Here is a 20,426-nt window from a genome sequence, read left to right on the forward strand (position 1 = left end):
TCCTTAATCCAGCAGTGTAAGTCTAGATGGGAAGCAGCTAGCCATCACCACTCATTCCCAACTCTTGGGTTACTCTTTTCCCAACAAATAGTGGGATTGACCGAAATATTATAACGCCCCCACGGCTGAAAGGGCGAGTATGTTTGGTGTGACTGAGGATTTAAACTTGTAACCCTCGGATTACGAGTCGAGCGCCTTAACCACTTGGCCATGCTAGGCCTCCAGCGATAAGTCTAGGTGTGTACTTATAACATCAAATATATGGTATCGACACACGCAATGGTCAAAGCACAAACGATCCATTGTGTAGCTTGGTGATTCACAACAAAACAAACAAATCTAGTTCTATAATTCAATACGTTCGTGAATACCCATTCTAGTAACTCATATTTAAAAAAAAGTTAATTTTTTAATGTGAAATAGCATGTCCATAACAATTTTTTGTTTTCGTTGCATAAATAATGTGGTAGACACAGCTGAAACTGAATTGAAGTTAGATCTACATCGGATAAGTTCGTTAGATAACGGGAGATTCGCTCAAGATATCAAATACAGCGAAGTGCTAAATCTTTCACTAACTGAGTCGATGTAAAACGAAATAACGAGACTGTACACAATGTGTAAAATAAAATGTACAGTTTTTATTGTACGATGAAAACAAAGTACACTATTTGAATACGAAACATGGCAGATTGTCATTTTGTTTATAAAATTTCAATTGTTAACGCTTAAGATTCTTGTTAAGATTATATGTATTCCTAAAAATGTTATAGGCAAACTGACTAAATCACGTTCCAAACTATACTAATCAAATGTAACTTCCTTATAAAAAAGAAACCTCTCATTCATACATAGCGACAAGTAGCGCCCCTACAACTAGTCATTTTCATTAAAACACAGGTGGGGACCGCAACCTCCAGATACCACCTGAACAGGTATTGAAGGACACTGTTATTGACACTGCTAAACAGTATGTCGTAATGCACAGTATCCTCGCCAGGCAGAATCAGTTGTATTTATTTGTTGTTAAATGCAAGGCTAAACAGTGGATTATCTGTACTTTGTGTATCCTGGGTATCTAAATCCAGTTTTTAGTATTGTAAGCCTTCAGATTTTTTGCCGAGCCAATAGAATGGTGCAAAACATTTTTTTTTTTTTTTTTTTACAAAATCAAATTAATGAAGGTTTCACGACTACGTGTAAAGTGAAGCTTGCGCATACGTAGGATAATGAAGAAACTAAGCGTGGTAGAAGAACAGAATCATGTTACTGATATAAAATATTACTGATATAAAATATGCGAAACGCTCGATAATCAATGATTTTCTGAAACATAAAAGTGAAGGTAATGTTTAATTTTCTTAAGAGTTATAGTGAATATGTAAGGATTTCTTCGAAGTACCAAATAGTCCTTTCTTGTATGTTTTTATGTTAATCTGTTAGTTCTGAACAAGAGACAACTATGTGTAGACAGACTTTGCAAGAAAATGTTGAAATAAACAGACCCACATTCAGAGACAGAATAAAGTACAGATATGAATATTTCATACTGTAGCACACTCATACGAGCAATGTTGGTTATAACACATATAAATATTATCAACAGTTCTATTTTGGTTCACACAATTTACTAATTTGATACAAAAATACAAAGTACATAATTCTAACAAAGAATGTTTGTCTTTGAATTTCGCGCAAAGCTACACGAGGGCTATCTTCGCTAGCCATCTATAATTTAGCAGTGTAAGACTAGAGGGAAGATAGCTAGTCATCACCACCCACCGCCAACTCTTGGGCTACTCTTTTACCAACGAATAGTGGGATTAACTGTCAGTTATAACGTCTCAGCGGCTCCATACATTTTGATTTCTGTAACGTTTCTATTATGTGTTGTTCATTCCATATATTTAAAGAAATATTCCCTAATTATAGACGTATTATTTTTGAAATATATGTTATAGATTTAAAAATACGAAGTTTACCAATATAACCAGAACTTAAACTTTTTACAACAAACTTTATTAATTGTCTGTATATATATAAATATCTTCGATACAGATATTTCAGACTAATTTGTTCAAATGTTTGTATGCTTTGCGCATATAGAGGCCAGACGTAGTTACGTTATATAAAACAATAGTTTGCAGATTTCAAGAGTTTTAAATAAAATCAATAAAAAACGATTATCTAAAGCCGAGGTTGTGAGAGACAATAAACACGTGTTTGTGAAAAAAGGTGTATTAGCCACATTATAATGTATATAATGCACTGATTTTTTTATGTGACATAATTTCGTGGGGTTCTAGTTACCACTCGACTAAGTTTATATTCGAGGATGCCAATGTTATACATGCAACTGATGGACGAGCTGCCACATACTTTTAGTTTTACTGTATAAACTACCTGATGTATTTTTAAGGTTAGGTTTCGTGATATAACTTACTTAAGTGTGAAGTTAAGTTTCATGCTACGTTTTCGAGAGATAGAAGGTTCAGTTTATTCTTTACTTAGACGAGACATGTATTAAGTTTCGTGATGGATATCATAAAGAAAAGATGGGGTGATGTTCTCATGATTTGTTTTACAGAACAATATTCAGCATCGTAATGCAATTTAAGAAGACAGAAGTTAAAGTTTCATTATGTGTTTCATAAAGACGGGAGGTTAAATTTCTTCGCATGCTTTTTACAAAATTTGGTTTGTTTAGTTTTGAATCCCCCACAAAGCTACACGAGGGCTATATGCGCTAGCCGTCCCTAATTTAGCAGTGAAAGACAAGAGGGAAGGCAACTACTTATTACCATTCACCGTCAACTGTTGGGTTACTCTTTTACCAACGAATAGTGGGATTGACCGTACCTTATAACTACCCCACGGTTGAAAGGGCGAGGATGTTTGGTGTGACGGGGATTCGAACCCAAGACCCTCAGATTTTGAGTCTACTGGCTTAACCCCCTGACCATGCCGGGCCCTTTGTTAACTGAAGATGACCTAGGAAGGTCGAAATGTTGTTCTGTACTTTATTTTAATTAAAGTTTTAATACCCATACCAGCCGTCTTAGAATACAAATTAGCATTTTATATAGAAGGCTATCAACACATTCTTAAATTGCAGCATTTTTAGCTCATGATGCGTAATGTTTGAATTTCTAAAATAAGTTTGATTTATCTAAGTGCAAAACAGTTTCTTAAGTGTCAGATTTGTTTGAGAAATCTATTACATGAACGTACCCCCACCGCGTTGCGATCGGTTCATCGCACTGCAGACTCGGTTATTGAAACGAGGTTATTTTTGAAAAGTGTAGGAACGGTCCCTCGCGAGCGCTTACAATCAACCTCGCGTGAAGAAAGTCTAAATATTGATGTGAAACTGGTGATCACGTAAGTGTTAATACTTGTATGAAGAATGGGCGTGTCATTCACTCGTGTAGGAAGGCGTGAACAACTGAAAGGTCATTTTCATGAGAAATAATAATAAAAAAACAACATAAAAGGCGTGTACGACAAATTGTAGTCAAATACCCAAAATATATAGGTCAGTGATGTGTAACGATAAAAACTCTTTTTTATTGTCCCGATTTTACCATTAGAAAAAAAATCTCGGTTTCAAGAGAGCGAGAAGCGGTGTTAGAGGCATTTGACATTTCAGTGAAACAAAAATAGTACAAATTAGAGATAATATTAATACGATTAGTAAAGCCTTATAATGAAAGAACTTGAAAGCGTTAACGCACGACACAGATGGGATAGATCTTCAATATTAACTGTAATACATAACGAAAAAAAGACAATGAGCTAGCTTTAGTCTATATTTTAAAAAGGTTAAAGACATTTTCTCGGACGAAAATAAACACGATGTTTTTTTTATTTCAGTTGTTACGTTTCCATAAAGCCTGGGGTTCGAGGGTTCCAGAAGAATGTTCTATTCCTTGGTTAATTTCCTGATTTATATAAAAGGCGAGAGCATCGGCTAGAAGAACCATCGAATCATCACCAAGTGATTCAAGACTTGTCTGAAACAGTACAAGAGCTATCCAAGTCTCCGAGATGTACCTACAGGTAAGCCTTTATGTTCTGTACTTTAAACGTCGAACCTCAAAATCTCACACGGTCTTGAAGGAAAACGTTTTGGTTTGTTTGTTTTGAATTTTGTGCAAAGCTTCACGAGGGCTATCTGCGCTAGCCGTCCGTATTTTAGTAGTGTAAGGCTAGAGGGAAGGCAGCTACTCATCACCACCCACCGCCAATTCTTGGATTACTCTTTTACCAACAAATAGTAGGATTGACCGTCACATTATAACTCTAGCGGCTGAAAGGTCGAGCACGTTTGGTGCGACGGGGATTCGAACCTGCGACCGATTACGAGTCGTCCGCCTTAACCACCTGGCCAGAAAACGTTTCAGAGGAAACATTTGTTTGTAATGAAAGTAGTGAAAAAATATTTGTAATGAAGTTACTGGTAAGAAAATACTTGATGAAATACCACAACCAGTTATAGAAACGCTGTTTAGGTTTGCTGTTTTCTCATATCGAAATGTAATAATTTATTATTCATATCCAGTTGTAGAAAAAATACAACAATTACTATTTTCACTGAGTTCAGCTTTCTCTATTAAACGTTCTGTTAACTGTGAGAAATAATCATTTTAAAATATATAATTGTAATTTTAAATGACGTTGTCAGTGTAACATAACAATTTAAGTATTTAAGACTTAGATGATGTGGTGTCAGTCGTTCTTGTCGTTACTTGGCTATTCGATCACCTAATTTAGATTATAACTTAGGCTATTAATCAAGATAAAAACATAAAAGGTAAGCAGTCGATTCAGTTGGTGGAAAACGGATATTAGAAGGCCCGGCATATCTAGATGGTTAAGGCACTCGACTCGTAACCCGAGGATCGAGGGTTCGAATTCCCTTCACACCAAATATGTTCGCTCTTTCAGCGGTGGGGGTGTTATAATGTGACAGTCAATCCTATTATTTGTTGTTAAAAGAGTAGCTAAAGAGTTGGTGGTAGGTAGTGATGACTAGCTGCCTTCCCTCTAGTCTTATATGGCAAAATTAGGGACGGCTAGCGCAGATTGCCTTCACGTAGCTCTGCGCGAAATTGAAAACAAACCTTATCGTTCAACACGTTACTGCTTCGTAAAATAGGTTTCTAAGAAGCTGAAATTTTCGTACTAGGATACTGAAAATTTATTTGTCATCAACGCAAGTCAATTTAAGAAAATTGTTGGCAGATTTAGATTTGTTTTCTACTTCCTATCTTCCCAGCGTTGTATTACAAAAAACCTTAATCCCGTATTTTTTGTTACTGGATCTCACAGTCTTGTTCCTTGTATAAATAACACTTACAAAACGCAGGCTGTTATCATAACTTTTTTTCCTAAACAATCCATTGGTGAAGAACTCGTGTGTCACGCAGTCATTAAACAAAAGGGAGTTAGAAGTTCTCTAATATGAAAAATACTGAATAAAAGGTTTTCATTTTACCATCACATATTTTTGTTAACAAGTGTTGTATGAAAAAAAAAGAGGTCGCTTTTACCTTAACTGTGTGAACCAAATGGGATACAGACTGATGATAGAACATTTATTTTACTTTTACAGAAAACTGGCGTCACACTCCTTCTTCTCTCAGCAGCAGCAAGTCTTGTGTTAGGCGGAGGGTATGGTGGAGGATACGGAGGAGGTTATGGAGGCTACGGTGGAGGATACGGAGGTGGTTATGGAGGCTACGGTGGAGGATACGGAGGTGGTTATGGAGGCTACGAGGAGGATACGGAGGCGGTTATGGTGGAGGAGGTTACGGTTATGGAGGGTTGTATGGAATTTTGTGTAATTATCCAACCCATGTTTCCGTAAGGACCCATGGCAGTTATGGAGGAGGTCTTATTGGTGGACATGGAGGAGGCTATGGGGGAGGCTATGGAGGCGGTTATGGGGGCGGCTATGGAGGTGGCTATGGAGGTGGCTATGGAGGTGGTCATGGAGGAGGCTATGGAGTTAATGTACCAATTTTTGCCGTTATTGGATCTAGTAGGCACTTCGGAGGTTATGGAGGAGGTTATGGTGGAGGCTATGGAGGAGGTTATGGTGGAGGTTATGGAGGAGGCTATGGCGGAGGTTATGGCCATCACTGATAGTAATATTCGTAGTTTCGAATATGGCGTGTAAATACCCATTTTTTAACGTGAAGAATGTCTCACGTTTGTAAAGTCTTAACTACAAAAATGTTCATGAAATAAATAATAACCATCTAGGAGATGTCGATTTCATTAAACTATCAAGTTTGCTTTGTTAATTTCTTTTATATACTAAATATTAATAGTTCCATAAAGGAACAGCATGTACAATACGAATGTATAATAACCATTTTTCAAGGTTTATAGAATTTTTGTGATCTCTGTATATTGTATGATGCTCAAATAACTGACATTGAAGAATAAAACTGTTTCAACCTGCAAAACTTAGTGATTTTTTTGTAAACGTTGTCAGAGTAAAGTACTTAACGTGGAAGTATAGTGTAGCTAGTTATTAAAAACAGAAAGTCGTACAGACATAACTAAAGTACAAACTCAATGATAGAAACCCATATTTCATTAATTCATTATTAGATCATTAAAGAGTTCTTGAGTTTTAAATAATCTTTCACAGAAACATTTGTAAAATTTAATAGGATAGAATAAACAAGAATACATCAAACTAGTTCACTGGTAGTGTGTGAAATGTAGCTATTGATTTATTAAATATTCCACGCAGAAAGAAAGGAATTGAAGCCTGATAGTCTAAAGGTGCTATATAATTAATTCTTACACAGAGATGTAGTTTTTTGTCGTAATTTCAATTAGAAATTAACAACTCGTGGGATTGGCTCTTCACCGAAGCCTGATGGTGCAGAAGGTCGTTTGTTTTAGGCCGCAGTAACTTCTGGAAAGATCAACAGAAAAATATAACTGTTTTAAGCGTATAGCCTATCTGTGCTATGCTATGCAGGTATAAAACAATGAAATTTTGCGTAATAAGTTTTCAAGTTTAGACCTGAGCCTCTAAAGAATATAAATAAATTAAATAAAGACTACCTTTAAATCAAAACTAAAAATAACAAAACGACAAACTTAGGTAATATCAAGTAATAACATATCTTTATACATGGATATATGTTGTTTATTGGAGAAGAATATCAAGTAATAACATATCTTTATACATGGATATATGTTGTTTATTGGAGAAGAATATTAAGTAATAACATATCTTTATACATGGATATATGTTGTTTATTGGAGAAGAATATCAAGTAATTAGAGTTAAAAGTAACATGAAATTCATGGAAATATAAATTACAATCTGAATCTGGAAGAAGTAAGTGTGCATCATGTGATTATATTTTATTGTCCACAATGAATCCAGTCAACTTAGCTTGGCATAGTCAGGTAGTCAGGGCGCTTTGAGTTGTAATCTGAGAGTCGCGGGTTCGAATTTCCATTATACCAAACATGTTCACCTTTTCAGCCTTGGGGGCGTAATAATGCGCGGTGAATCCCACTATTCTTTGGTAAAAGGGTAGCCCAAGAGTTGGCGGTGGGTGGTGATGACTACCTACCTTCCCTTTAGTCTTAAACCGCTAAATTAGGGACCGCTAGAGCAGATACCCCACGAGTAGCTTTGCGCTAAATTCAAACAAATAGTCAAGTTTTAGTCCACCTCATTTTCAACAACTGAAGTTTATGTTCTTTTCTTTATTTATATTTTCACAATGGAAAACCTAGTAACCCTGCGCTCATCGAAAACCTAGTAACCCTGCGCTCATCTTCGCGTTAAAAGCTGATTTTCGTACTTTAATCGCAAGAGATTCTAATTCTAGCCTTCTAAGTAGGATTTCTTCCTGACACAGTAGAAATTGAAGGAAGGTATGACATCATATTCGTTTAAATACTGTTTGATAATGCTGTTGATGCTGTAGATTACATGTTCTTTTATTCGATTTCAAAGCTTTCTGTTTGGTGACCTAAAACATCTACGATTGCATCTCAGGCACGTGAAATGATATACTACTAGTGAGATATTCAGTGATTGTTGTTTGTGTTTAAAACTGAAGAGCTCTTTTAACTCAGACTGTATTCTGAAGACACGTTGTAATTGAAATTATGGATATAAGTGTTTGATGATCCATAAAATAGTGCTCAAGGAGGGTAAAACTAAAGTAATAGTTTTCTTCGGAATATCTAACATAACAACAGATCTGGTGTTTAGTTTTCAATTTTTGTTTGCTTATAGATAAGTACAAAGCTACACAAAGGGTTATCTGGGATCCGCTTGCTATGGGCGTTGAAACCCAATTTCTAGCGTAATAAGTCTTCAGAGATACCACTTTGGCACTGAGGGTAGCTTTAGTGTTTGTATAAATTATTCTCTTTAGAAACAATAACGAAAAACAATTCATTTTAAATATTTGTTTAATGTTCTCACTTCATACTTTAAGAATGTTTTCGATTTTCTGATATTTTTGTTATTCTGTATAGCTAGGTTTTAATCAGATTTTCTTTGAAGATTGAAGCCTTCAAAATGTAAATAAGGTCTCATGTAAGTGAATTTATGTTACCCTTTGTGTTTGTCTTGAGCTATTGACAAATTCAAAATATCCTTGATAGAATACTCGTCATGTGCAAACTTTCCCAAACAGAATAAAAACAATCTTGCTAATCGTTGATTACAGGTATGCGTACATCTGAAATAATTTATAAAGTCAGACACATCTGTTTGTGAATTAAGGGAATCGGTATAAAACCTCACACTTTGAACATGTTGGTTGTTGTTTATATACACATTTGTTTAGTTATGACGCAGTCTTTGTTTAATAGGCCCGGCATGGCCAAGCGCATTAAGGCGTGCGACTCGTAACCCGAGGGTCGCGGGTTCGCATCCCCGTCGCGCCAAATATGCTCGCACTTTCAGCCGTGGAGGCGTTATAATGTGACGGTCAATTCCACTATTCTTTGGTAAAAGCGTAGCCCAAGAGTTGGCGGTGGGTGGTGATGACTAGATGCCTTCCCTCTAGTCTTACACTGCAAAATTAGGGACGGCTAGCAGAGATAGTCCTCGATTAGTTTTGTGCGAAATTCAAAAACAAACAATTGTTTTATAATTTTAAAAAGGTACATTGTGAGTTCGGCCTCCGTGATTGCTATGGGTTCACTTCTAATTTCTACAACCTTATCCGTATTATTCAGAACAGCTATCATTTTGTTGGTCCCCTTATGGAACATTAGTGAGTTTATGGATTTCCCCGCGGTAAATACGGCGGTTATTTCAATGTGGATTTGCTGTAAAACAAACATGCCATTTTATCGACGTTATTTACTTTATTTAAAATCATTGCGCCACTACCTGTATCCTATTCAGTTATTTTTGTGATTTGACAATATTATTTTTCAAATTTTCGAAACCTGGGTTCTGTCCTTGTTTAAATAGCTGTTTTATTTTCTAGGTCTTGTAGCATCTCAAGAGCACACCTATGATTGAGGTTATGCAAAATAGTCAAAGATTTAATTAACACTTAATAGTACAGCATTATTATTGAGGTTATGGAAAGTAGTCAAAGATTTAATTAACACTTGATAGTACAGTATTATCATTATTGAGACTATGCAAAGTAGTCAAAGGTTAAATTAACCATTGACAGTACAGTATTATTATTGAGGTTATGTGAAATAGTCAAATGTCATATTTTTATCGAGCTGTTGTGATGTAGTAAGATGTTGATGGTATCATTAACCTTTCAAGATTTTAGAAGAAACTTTTGTGGGAATTTTAACGTGTTGTCTTACATTGATTTGGGTGCTATGGTAATCTAGTTTTACACTAATAACTTCCAATGGTGCAATTTCTCCAGTAATTTGTTTTGACATTATTAACTTCTTTTGGTGTCCTGTATACAATACTTCTTTTCACTCCACTAATTTTTATTGTTTCTGCTGTAGTTTCTTTCCACGATTTTAACTCATATAAGCTCTGTTTTCGTACTAATACTTTCTTTCACTATTAACTTCCATTGGTGCTGTTTATGAAATAACCTCTCTTCACTCTGTTAGCATATTTTGATACTGTTTCTTTTTTTAGGATAGAGTTTTAGGTACATCAGGATTAACCTTTCTATACAAATCTAAACTACTATTTATATCAGTGCCAAGATTCCTCCCTGATTTTGTTACTCTGTCGGAACGTAAAACAGTAACTCCAATTATTTGAAATACACCAAATGTCCACGAGGGCTAAAGCAACAGGTTAGAGAATCCTAGGGCTTAGACAGAGCCGCTCCTAAATTCCAACTGATACAGTAAAGGGAAGACAATTACTCAACACTACCCACCGCCAACGCTTGGGATACTCTTTAATCCAGTAATGCAACTACAGCCTCAAAGAACAGAACAAAGAGTTACAGAATGTGTGGATTCACAATCTGGGCAGGTAAGGACACACAAAGTTCTACCAACCTGGCTTTGAACAAACCTTTTTATGGGCCAACTTTCTTTTAATGTAGCGGGGTTGCGGATATTTTTGTTTCTCATGTACTACCCGGTTCATCGCCTTCAGTTTGGTTTATATTATAGTTGTGTAGTCTCACTAGTGATATACAAATATACATGTGTGTTTGTGCAGTGTTAGAAACTTTGGCTAGTCACTCTAGATAATTTTATAACTTTAACAAAAATGACACTTTTCAAATTGCTCTTGGCAAAAGCAATATTTGTTGCACAATGAACATCAGACCTGCAGACTTCACCATAAGAATTTTGCATCCATCTTGCACACCTAGAAGTGACGCAATTGGTACATAATAAACAACGAGGCGATCGAGTGATTATTAAATGTAAACTGAGAAGTAAATATTACAGAAAGAAACGATATTGTCATTTGAATGTGAAGTCATTTATATGTAGAACCATCTGAATCGTATTTTTATAGTCATTGACAAAAGAGTGACAATGATGAATCATTGCATGAACTATGACTTACACATGAATAAATAATTACCTTTTTCTCTTATTTCAATTCTATTACTAGTGATTAGGCATGACAACGCATAGGTTTTAGTCTTGAATCTATAGACTAAGCTTACCCAGTTTGAACAAATAAAGCCATTTATATCTATTCAACTAGTATATTAGAAGTGAGTAATATTGGGAAAACAGTGTTACCTGGACGAATTCATATGCTAGCCAAAGGACATCAAACCTGCAGGTACAAATACTCTTCAGTTGGGTTGAACACTAGGTGGTTTTTTTGGAGTTACTAGTGAAAAAACAACACTGTAAATAAAACAAATCGTTATGAGTTTTTATTTTGTGCAAATTCTTTTCAACACGTTGGTGTGTCCCCTTCAGTCTAATGTTGTCTTCTGGCAGGAAATTGGAAAACAGCGCCTTTGTTAATGACAGAATAGATCAGGAAACTGTTTAGCTTAAAGTGAGATTTGGAAATATTGAAACTATTCAGGCTTTTGATTCAAGCAACTTTCAACGATTCTTCTGTTTATGTAATTATTGTGTTGTTATAACATTGTCGCTGATTTTTAATCGATTTGATGGCCAGAATATCTGATATGAAGAAAAAAATCATTGTTTGTATTTCCTACGTAATAAAAGTTTCACGAACGTAACTTTTCTAACAGGATTGATATAGTATAATATAAATGTTTTTTTTTAATGTTCAAATGTTGTTCTATTTGAGGTTATCTTGTCTTTAATGGTTATTTGGATATAATTCTAAAAGTATCATTCTTAACATTTTCTCTACAAACTCAAAGTTGTAGCCAATATGAAGTGATTTCTTATCGTCATCAGTTCATCGTTCTCTGTCTTAGTGGAAGAAGGTTTTCTTATTGTAAGATGACAGTTTGCAATGAAACGTTGTGGAAAATGGAGTTCTTTGAAGATAGATGAGATATATTTAATATCATGTTCAAGCGTTTAGCTGGACTTGGTAAAGGGGTGTCTCATACAAGCATGTTAACATTTTCATTTAGTTTTACCTCTACCCATTAACCTACGTTTATCTGCTATCTTTATTCAACTGTATACGATTTGGGGCAATTTTACCGAGGTTCGAAGGTTTGGGGAAGAAACTGATATAAATATTTGAAATATTATCACCTAAACACTGGAACCAAGGAAAGAAAATCTAGTTGATACTCTGTTGTGTGTATGTCTTTAAGAATAAAATACAATTAATATTAATCTTCATAGTATCACGACGCTATACGACAAAAAAAAAAACGTGCTTAAAAAACACAAGCACTTTTGATCCAAAGTGAAGGGAATTACACTAAATATGTTTTTCATTTCCTTGCAGATAAAGTTTAATAAAATTATGATATTTGTGTACAAGTTGAGGCATAATTATGTATAACAAGATATTTCCTGATTTAAACGGAATCTGGATATCCTGTTTCTGCATGTGTACAAATGTAAGTGATAGGCAAGTGCTGTTTCTAGTGGAATGTGTTCCATACACGTACCTTGGTACGTACAGGTCGTTTCCTCACTGTAATATGCGCTTCACTGACGTAATTAGCGAATTTGATGGTGATGATGAGATTTCTCTGCTGCTACCTACAAGGTTAATGTAGGCATATCAGCATGCTATCCTGCACGGTTAGTCTATACGTACCACAGGCTACATGAAGGTTCAGTTTAGAAATACCACTATGCTACCTTGCAGGGTCAGTCTAGACATACCACCATGCTACCTTACAGGGTCAGTCTAGGCCTACCACCATAATACTTTCCATGATCAGTTTAGACATACTACCATGCTACCTTGCAGGGTTAGATTATCTATACTGCCATGATACCTTACAGACTCAGTCTATACATACCGTGATGCTACCTGCAGGGTCAGTCTTGACATACCATAATTGTTATCCATCTGTAAACACATGGACAAAACATGAGAGTTATAAATACTTACATTTATATGTTGATAGCGGTAAGATACCCTCATATCTGCTCCAGTTTTGGTATCAACTTGTTTATTAATAGCTTTAATTTTCAGCTGTAGTTTCGTCTTCGCTGAACCGAATATCTTGAAATCTTTTCTTTCTTTAAACGTTTCATAGTATTCTTTAATATCGTAGTTAATTATGTTGTATTTATCTTTGTTTTGGTTTTCGAACGTTCTTTGATACGCTTGTGAAGGTATGGAAGTGCGTACTAGTGTACAGGTTTCCACAACTTGACTACTGGTATTAATAGATGACGTTCGATCGCAAAATTGTAGGAATTTTAACCTAGAAAACAAAATCGTTCTGTAATTTTTTTATGCAAATCAGTTTGACTTATGGATTTGTTTTCTTAATTACATATCTCAGTTGATTTTTTAATTTTTAGTGCATTTAAATCCATAAAGATCAAATTGACAATATTCTAATTATCCTCGCGTGAAGAAAGTCTAAATATTGATGTGAAACTGGTGATTACGTAAGTGTTAATACTTGTATGAATAATGGGCGTGTCATTCACTCGTATAGGAATGCGTAAACAACTAAAAGATCATTTTGATGAGATAAAAAAAAAGACCAACAAAGGCGTGTACGACAAATTGTAGTCAAATACCCAAAATATATAGGTAAGTGATGCGTAACGATAAAAACTCTTTTTTTATTGTCCCGATTTTACCATTAAAAGCAAAATCTCGGTTTGAAGAGAGCGAGAAGCAGTGTTAGAGGCATTAGATATTTCAGTGAAACAAAAACAGTACAAATTAGAGATAATATTAATACGATTAGTAAAGCCTTATACTGAAAGAACTTGAAAGCGTTCACGCACGACACGGATGGGATAGATCTTCAATATTAACTGTAATACATAAGGAAAAAAAGACAATGAGCTAGCTTTAGTCTATATTTTAAAAAGGTTAAAGACATTTTCTCGAACGTAAATAAACATGATGTTTTTTTTTTATTTCAGTTGTTACGTTTCCATGAAGCCTGGGGCTTGAGGGCTCCAGAAGAATGTTCTATTCCTTGGTTAATTTCCTGATTTATATAAAAGGCGAAGCATCGGCTAGAAGAACCATCGAATCATCACCAAGTGATTCAAGACTTGTCTGAAACAGTACAAGAGCTATCCAAGTCTCCGAGATGTACCTACAGGTAAGCTTTTATGTTCTGTACTTTAAACGTCGAACCTCAAAATCTCACACGGTCTTGAAGGAAAAAGTTTCAGTTTGTTTGTTTTGAATTTTGTGCAAAGCTTCACGAGGGCTATCTGCGCTAGCCGTCCGTATTTTAGCAGTGTAAGACTAGAGGGAAGGCAGCTACTCATCACCACCCACCGCCAATTCTTGGACTACTCTTTTACCAACAAATAGTAGGATTGACCGTCACATTATAACTCTAGCGGCTGAAAGGTCGAGCATGTTTGGTGCGACGGGGATTCGAACCTGCGACCGATTACGAGTCGTCCGCCTTAACCACCTGGCCAGAAAACGTTTCAGAGGAAACATTTGTTTGTAATGAAAGTAGTGAAAAAATATTTGTAATGAAGTTACTGGTAAGAAAATACTTGATGAAATACCACAACCAGTTATAGAAACGCTGTTTAGGTTTGCTGTTTTCTCATATCGAAATGTAATAATTTATTATTCATATCCAGTTGTAGAAAAAGATACAACAATTACTATTTTCACTGAGTTCAGCTTTCTCTATTAAACGTTCTGTTAACTGTGAGAAATAATCATTTTAAAATATATAATTGTAATTTTAAATGACGTTGTCAGTGTAACATAACAATTTAAGTATTTAAGACTTAGATGATGTGGTGTCAATCGTTCTTGTCGTTACTTGACTATTCGATCACCTAATTTAGATTATAACTTAGGCTATTAATCAAGATAAAAACATGAAAGTTAAGCAGTCGATTCAGTTGGTGGAAAACGGATATTAGAAGGCCCGGCATATCTAGATGGTTAAGGCACTCGACTCGTAACCCGAGGATCGAGGGTTCGAATTCCCTTCACACCAAATATGTTCGCTCTTTCAGCGGTGGGGGTGTTATAATGTGACAGTCAATCCTATTATTTGTTGTTAAAAGAGTAGCTAAAGAGTTGGTGGTAGGTAGTGATGACTAGCTGCCTTCCCTCTTGTCTTATATGGCAAAATTAGGGACGGCTAGCGCAGATTGCCTTCACGTAGCTTTGCTCGAAATTGAAAACAAACCTTATCGTTCAACACGTTACTGCTTCGTAAAATAGGTTTCTAAGAAGCTGAAATTTTCGTACTAGGATACTGAAAATTTATTTGTCATCAACGCAAGTCAATTTAAGAAAATTGTTGGCAGATTTAGATTTGTTTTCTACTTCCTATCTTCCCAGCGTTGTATTACAAAAAACCTTAATCCCGTATTTTTTTGTTACTGGATCTCACAGTCTTGTTCCTTGTATAAATAACACTTACAAAACGCAGGCTGTTATCATAACTTTTTTCCTAAACAATCCATTGGTGAAGAACTCGTGTGTCACGCAGTCATTAAACAAAAGGGAGTTAGAAGTTCTCTAATATGAAAAATACTGAATAAAAGGTTTTCATTTTACCATCACATATTTTTGTTAACAAGTGTTGTATGAAAAAAAAAGAGGTCGCTTTTACCTTAACTGTGTGAACCAAATGGGATACAGACTGATGATAGAACATTTATTTTACTTTTACAGAAAACTGGCGTCACACTCCTTCTTCTCTCAGCAGCAGCAAGTCTTGTGTTAGGCGGAGGGTATGGTGGAGGATACGGAGGAGGTTATGGAGGCTACGGTGGAGGATACGGAGGTGGTTATGGAGGCTACGGTGGAGGATACGGAGGCGGTTATGGTGGAGGAGGATACGGTTATGGAGGGTTGTATGGAATTTTGTGTAATTATCCAACCCATGTTTCCGTGAGGACCCATGGCAGTTATGGAGGAGGTCTTATTGGTGGACATGGAGGAGGCTATGGGGGAGGCTATGGAGGCGGTTATGGGGGCGGCTATGGAGGTGGCTATGGAGGTGGCTATGGAGGTGGTCATGGAGGTGGCTATGGAGTTAATGTACCAATTTTTGCCGTTATTGGATCTAGTAGGCACTTCGGAGGTTATGGAGGAGGTTATGGTGGAGGCTATGGTGGAGGTTATGGAGGAGGTTATGGTGGAGGTTATGGAGGAGGCTATGGCGGAGGTTATGGCCATCACTGATAGTAATATTCGTAGTTTCGAATATGGCGTGTAAATACCAATTTTTTAACGTGAAGAATGTCTCACGTTTGTAAAGTCTTAACTACAAAAATGTTCATGAAATAAATAATAACCATCTAGGAGATGTCGATTTCATTAAACTATCAAGTTTGCTTTGTTAATTTCTTTTATATACTAAATATTAATAGTTCCATAAAGGAACAGCATGTACAATACGAATGTATAATAACCATTTTTCAAGGTTTATAGAATTTTTGTGATCTCTGTATATTGTATGATACTCAAATAACTGACATTGAAGAATAAAACTGTTTCAACCTGCAAAACTTAGTGATTTTTTTGTAAACGTTATCAGAGTAAAGTACTTAACGTGGAAGTATAGTGTAGCTAGTTATTAAAAACAGAAAGTCGTACAGACATAACTAAAGTACAAACTCAATGATAGAAACCCATATTTAATTAATTCATTATTAGATCATTAAAGAGTTCTTGAGTTTTAAATAATCTTTCACAGAAACATTTGTAAAATTTAATAGGATAGAATAAACAAGAATACATCAAACTAGTTCACTGGTAGTGTGTGAAATGTAGCTATTGATTTATTAAATATTCCACGCAGAAAGAAAGGAATTGAAGCCTGATAGTCTAAAGGTGCTATATAATTAATTCTTACACAGAGATGTAGTTTTTTGTCGTAATTTCAATTAGAAATTAACAACTCGTGGGATTGGCTCTTCACCGAAGCCTGCTGGTGCAGAAGGTCGTTTGTTTTAGGCCGCAGTAACTTCTGGAAAGATCAACAGAAAAATATAACTGTTTTAAGCGTATAGCCTATCTGTGCTATGCTATGCAGGTATAAAACCCTGAAATTTTGCGTAATAAGTTTTCACGTTTAGACCTGAGCCTCTAAAGAATATAAATAAATTAAATAAAAACTACCTTTAAATCAAAAATAAAAATAACAAAACGACAAACTTAGGTAATATCAAGTAATAACATATCTTTATACATGGATATATGTTGTTTATTGGAGAAGAATATCAAGTAATTAGAGTTAAAAAGTAACATGAAATTCATGGAAATATAAATTACAATCTGAATCTGGAAGAAGTAAGTGTGCATCATGTGATTATATTTTATTGTCCACAATGAATCCAGTCAAGTTAGCCTGGCATAGTCAGGGCGCTTGAGTTGTAATCTGAGAGTCGCGGGTTCGAATTTCCATTATACCAAACATGTTCACCTTTTCAGCCTTGGGGGCGTAATAATGCGCGGTGAATCCCACTATTCTTTGGTAAAAGGGTAGCCCAAGAGTTGGCGGTGGGTGGTGATGACTACCTACCTTCCCTTTAGTCTTAAACCGCTAAATTAGGGACGGCTAGAGCAGATACCCCACGAGTAGCTTTGCGCTAAATTCAAACAAATAGTCAAGTTTTAGTCCACCTCATTTTCAACAACTGAAGTTTATGTTCTTTTCTTTATTTATATTTTCACAATGGAAAACCTAGTAACCCTGCGCTCATCGAAAACCTAATAACCCTGCGCTCATCTTCGCGTTAAAAGCTGATTTTCGTACTTTAATGGCAAGAGATTCTAATTCTAGCCTTCTAAGTAGGAGTTCTTCCTGACACAGTAGAAATTGAAGGAAGGTATGACATCATATTCGTTTAAATACTGTTTGATAATGCTGTTGATGCTGTAGATTACATGTTCTTTTATTCGATTTCAAAGCTTTCTGTTTGGTGACCTAAAACATCTACGATTGCATCTCAGGCACGTGAAATGATATACTACTAGTGAGATATTCAGTGATTGTTGTTTGTGTTTAAAACTGAAGAGCTCTTTTAACTCAGACTGTATTCTGAAGACACGTTGTAATTGAAATTATGGATATAAGTGTTTGATGATCCATAAAATAGTGCTCAAGGAGGGTAAAATTAAAGTAATAGTTTTCTTCGGAATATCTAACATAACAACAGATCTGGTGTTTAGTTTTCAATTTTTGTTTGCTTATAGATAAGTACAAAGCTACACAAAGGGTTATCTGGGATCCGCTTGCTATGGGTGTTGAAACCCAATTTCTAGCGTAATAAGTCTTCAGAGATACCACTTTGGCACTGAGGGTAGCTTTAGTGTTTGTATAAATTATTCTCTTTAGAAACAATAACGAAAAACAATTCATTTTAAATATTTGTTTAATGTTCTCACTTCATACTTTAAGAATGTTTTCGATTTTCTGATATTTTTGTTATTCTGTATAGCTAGGTTTTAATCAGATTTTCTTTGAAGATTGAAGCCTTCAAAATGTAAATAAGGTCTCATGTAAGTGAATTTATGTTACCCTTTGTGTTTGTCTTGAGCTATTGACAAATTCAAAATATCCTTGATAGAATACTCGTCATGTGCAAACTTTCCCAAACAGAATAAAACAATCTTGCTAATCGTTGATTACAGGTATGCGTACATCTGAAATAATTTATAAAGTCAGACACATCTGTTTGTGAATTAAGGGAATCGGTATAAAACCTCACACTTTGAACATGTTGGTTGTTGTTTATATACACATTTGTTTAGTTATGACGCAGTCTTTGTTTAATAGGCCCGGCATGGCCAAGCGCATTAAGGCGTGCGACTCGTAACCCGAGGGTCGCGGGTTCGCATCCCCGTCGCGCCAAATATGCTCGCACTTTCAGCCGTGGAGGCGTTATAATGTGACGGTCAATTCCACTATTCTTTGGTAAAAGCGTAGCCCAAGAGTTGGCGGTGGGTGGTGATGACTAGATGCCTTCCCTCTAGTCTTACACTGCAAAATTAGGGACGGCTAGCAGAGATAGTCCTCGATTAGTTTTGTGCGAAATTCAAAAACAAACAATTGTTTTATAATTTTAAAAAGGTACATTGTGAGTTCGGCCTCCGTGATTGCTATGGGTTCACTTCTAATTTCTACAACCTTATCCGTATTATTCAGAACAGCTATCATTTTGTTGGTCCCCTTATGGAACATTAGTGAGTTTATGGATTTCCCCGCGGTAAATACGGCGGTTATTTCAATGTGGATTTGCTGTAAAACAAACATGCCATTTTATCGACGTTATTTACTTTATTTAAAATCATTGCGCCACTACCTGTATCCTATTCAGTTATTTTTGTGATTTGACAATATTATTTTTCAAATTTTCGAAACCTGGGTTCTGTCCTTGTTTAAATAGCTGTTTTATTTTCTAGGTCTTGTAGCATCTCAAGAGCACACCTATGATTGAGGTTATGCAAAATAGTCAAAGATTTAATTAACACTTAATAGTACAGCATTATTATTGAGGTTATGGAAAGTAGTCAAAGATTTAATTAACACTTGATAGTACAGTATTATCATTATTGAGACTATGCAAAGTAGTCAAAGGTTAAATTAACCATTGACAGTACAGTATTATTATTGAGGTTATGTGAAATAGTCAAATGTCATATTTTTATCGAGCTGTTGTGATGTAGTAAGATGTTGATGGTATCATTAACCTTTCAAGATTTTAGAAGAAACTTTTGTGGGAATTTTAACGTGTTGTCTTACATTGATTTGGGTGCTATGGTAATCTAGTTTTACACTAATAACTTCCAATGGTGCAATTTCTCCAGTAATTTGTTTTGACATTATTAACTTCTTTTGGTGTCCTGTATACAATACTTCTTTTCACTCCACTAATTTTTATTGTTTCTGCTGTAGTTTCTTTCCACGATTTTAACTCATATAAGCTCTGTTTTCGTACTAATACTTTCTTTCACTATTAACTTCCATTGGTGCTGTTTATGAAATAACCTCTCTTCACTCTGTTAGCATATTTTGATACTGTTTCTTTTTTTAGGATAGAGTTTTAGGTACATCAGCATTAACCTTTCTATACAAATCTAAACTACTATTTATATCAGTGCCAAGATTCCTCCCTGATTTTGTTACTCTGTCGGAACGCAAAACAGTAACTCCAATTATTTGAAATACACCAAATGTCCACGAGGGCTAAAGCAACAGGTTAGAGAATCCTAGGGCTTAGACAGAGCCGCTCCTAAATTCCAACTGATACAGTAAAGGGAAGACAATTACTCAACACTACCCACCGCCAACGCTTGGGATACTCTTTAATCCAGTAATGCAACTACAGCCTCAAAGAACAGAACAAAGAGTTACAGAATGTGTGGATTCACAATCTGG

At 35.5% G+C, this 20,426-nt stretch overlaps 2 protein-coding genes across 6 annotated transcripts; both read left to right on the forward strand.

Annotated features, from left to right (window-relative positions):
- Nucleotides 1–3,578: 3,578 nt before the first annotated feature.
- LOC143228278 (uncharacterized) lies at nucleotides 3,579–6,288 on the forward strand. Of its 3 annotated transcripts, XM_076459558.1 has the most exons (4): nucleotides 3,580–3,766; nucleotides 3,874–4,059; nucleotides 5,615–5,759; nucleotides 5,792–6,288. In XM_076459558.1, exons 2-4 carry the CDS (start codon nucleotides 4,048–4,050, stop codon nucleotides 6,145–6,147), a joined length of 513 nt encoding a protein of 170 aa, XP_076315673.1. In that variant the 5' UTR covers nucleotides 3,580–3,766; nucleotides 3,874–4,047; the 3' UTR covers nucleotides 6,148–6,288. The 3 variants fall into 3 exon arrangements, with proteins under 3 accessions (XP_076315674.1, XP_076315673.1, XP_076315671.1); XM_076459559.1 differs by having other exon boundaries at nucleotides 3,579–4,059; nucleotides 5,615–5,726; XM_076459556.1 differs by having other exon boundaries at nucleotides 3,580–4,059.
- A 7,218-nt stretch (nucleotides 6,289–13,506) lies between these two features.
- On the forward strand, nucleotides 13,507–16,537 carry LOC143228279 (uncharacterized). 3 transcript variants are annotated; one of them, XM_076459562.1, is made up of 4 exons: nucleotides 13,507–13,630; nucleotides 13,972–14,156; nucleotides 15,713–15,824; nucleotides 15,858–16,537. In XM_076459562.1, exons 2-4 carry the CDS (start codon nucleotides 14,145–14,147, stop codon nucleotides 16,223–16,225), a joined length of 492 nt encoding a protein of 163 aa, XP_076315677.1. In that variant the 5' UTR covers nucleotides 13,507–13,630; nucleotides 13,972–14,144; the 3' UTR covers nucleotides 16,226–16,537. The 3 variants fall into 3 exon arrangements, with proteins under 3 accessions (XP_076315677.1, XP_076315675.1, XP_076315676.1); XM_076459560.1 differs by having other exon boundaries at nucleotides 15,713–16,537; XM_076459561.1 differs by lacking the exon at nucleotides 13,507–13,630 and adding an exon at nucleotides 13,712–13,862 and having other exon boundaries at nucleotides 15,713–16,537.
- Nucleotides 16,538–20,426: the final 3,889 nt, after the last annotated feature.

Source organism: Tachypleus tridentatus, chromosome 10, assembly GCF_004210375.1.
Source record: "Tachypleus tridentatus isolate NWPU-2018 chromosome 10, ASM421037v1, whole genome shotgun sequence".
In the NCBI taxonomy this organism is placed as follows: Eukaryota; Metazoa; Arthropoda; class Merostomata; order Xiphosura; family Limulidae; genus Tachypleus; species Tachypleus tridentatus.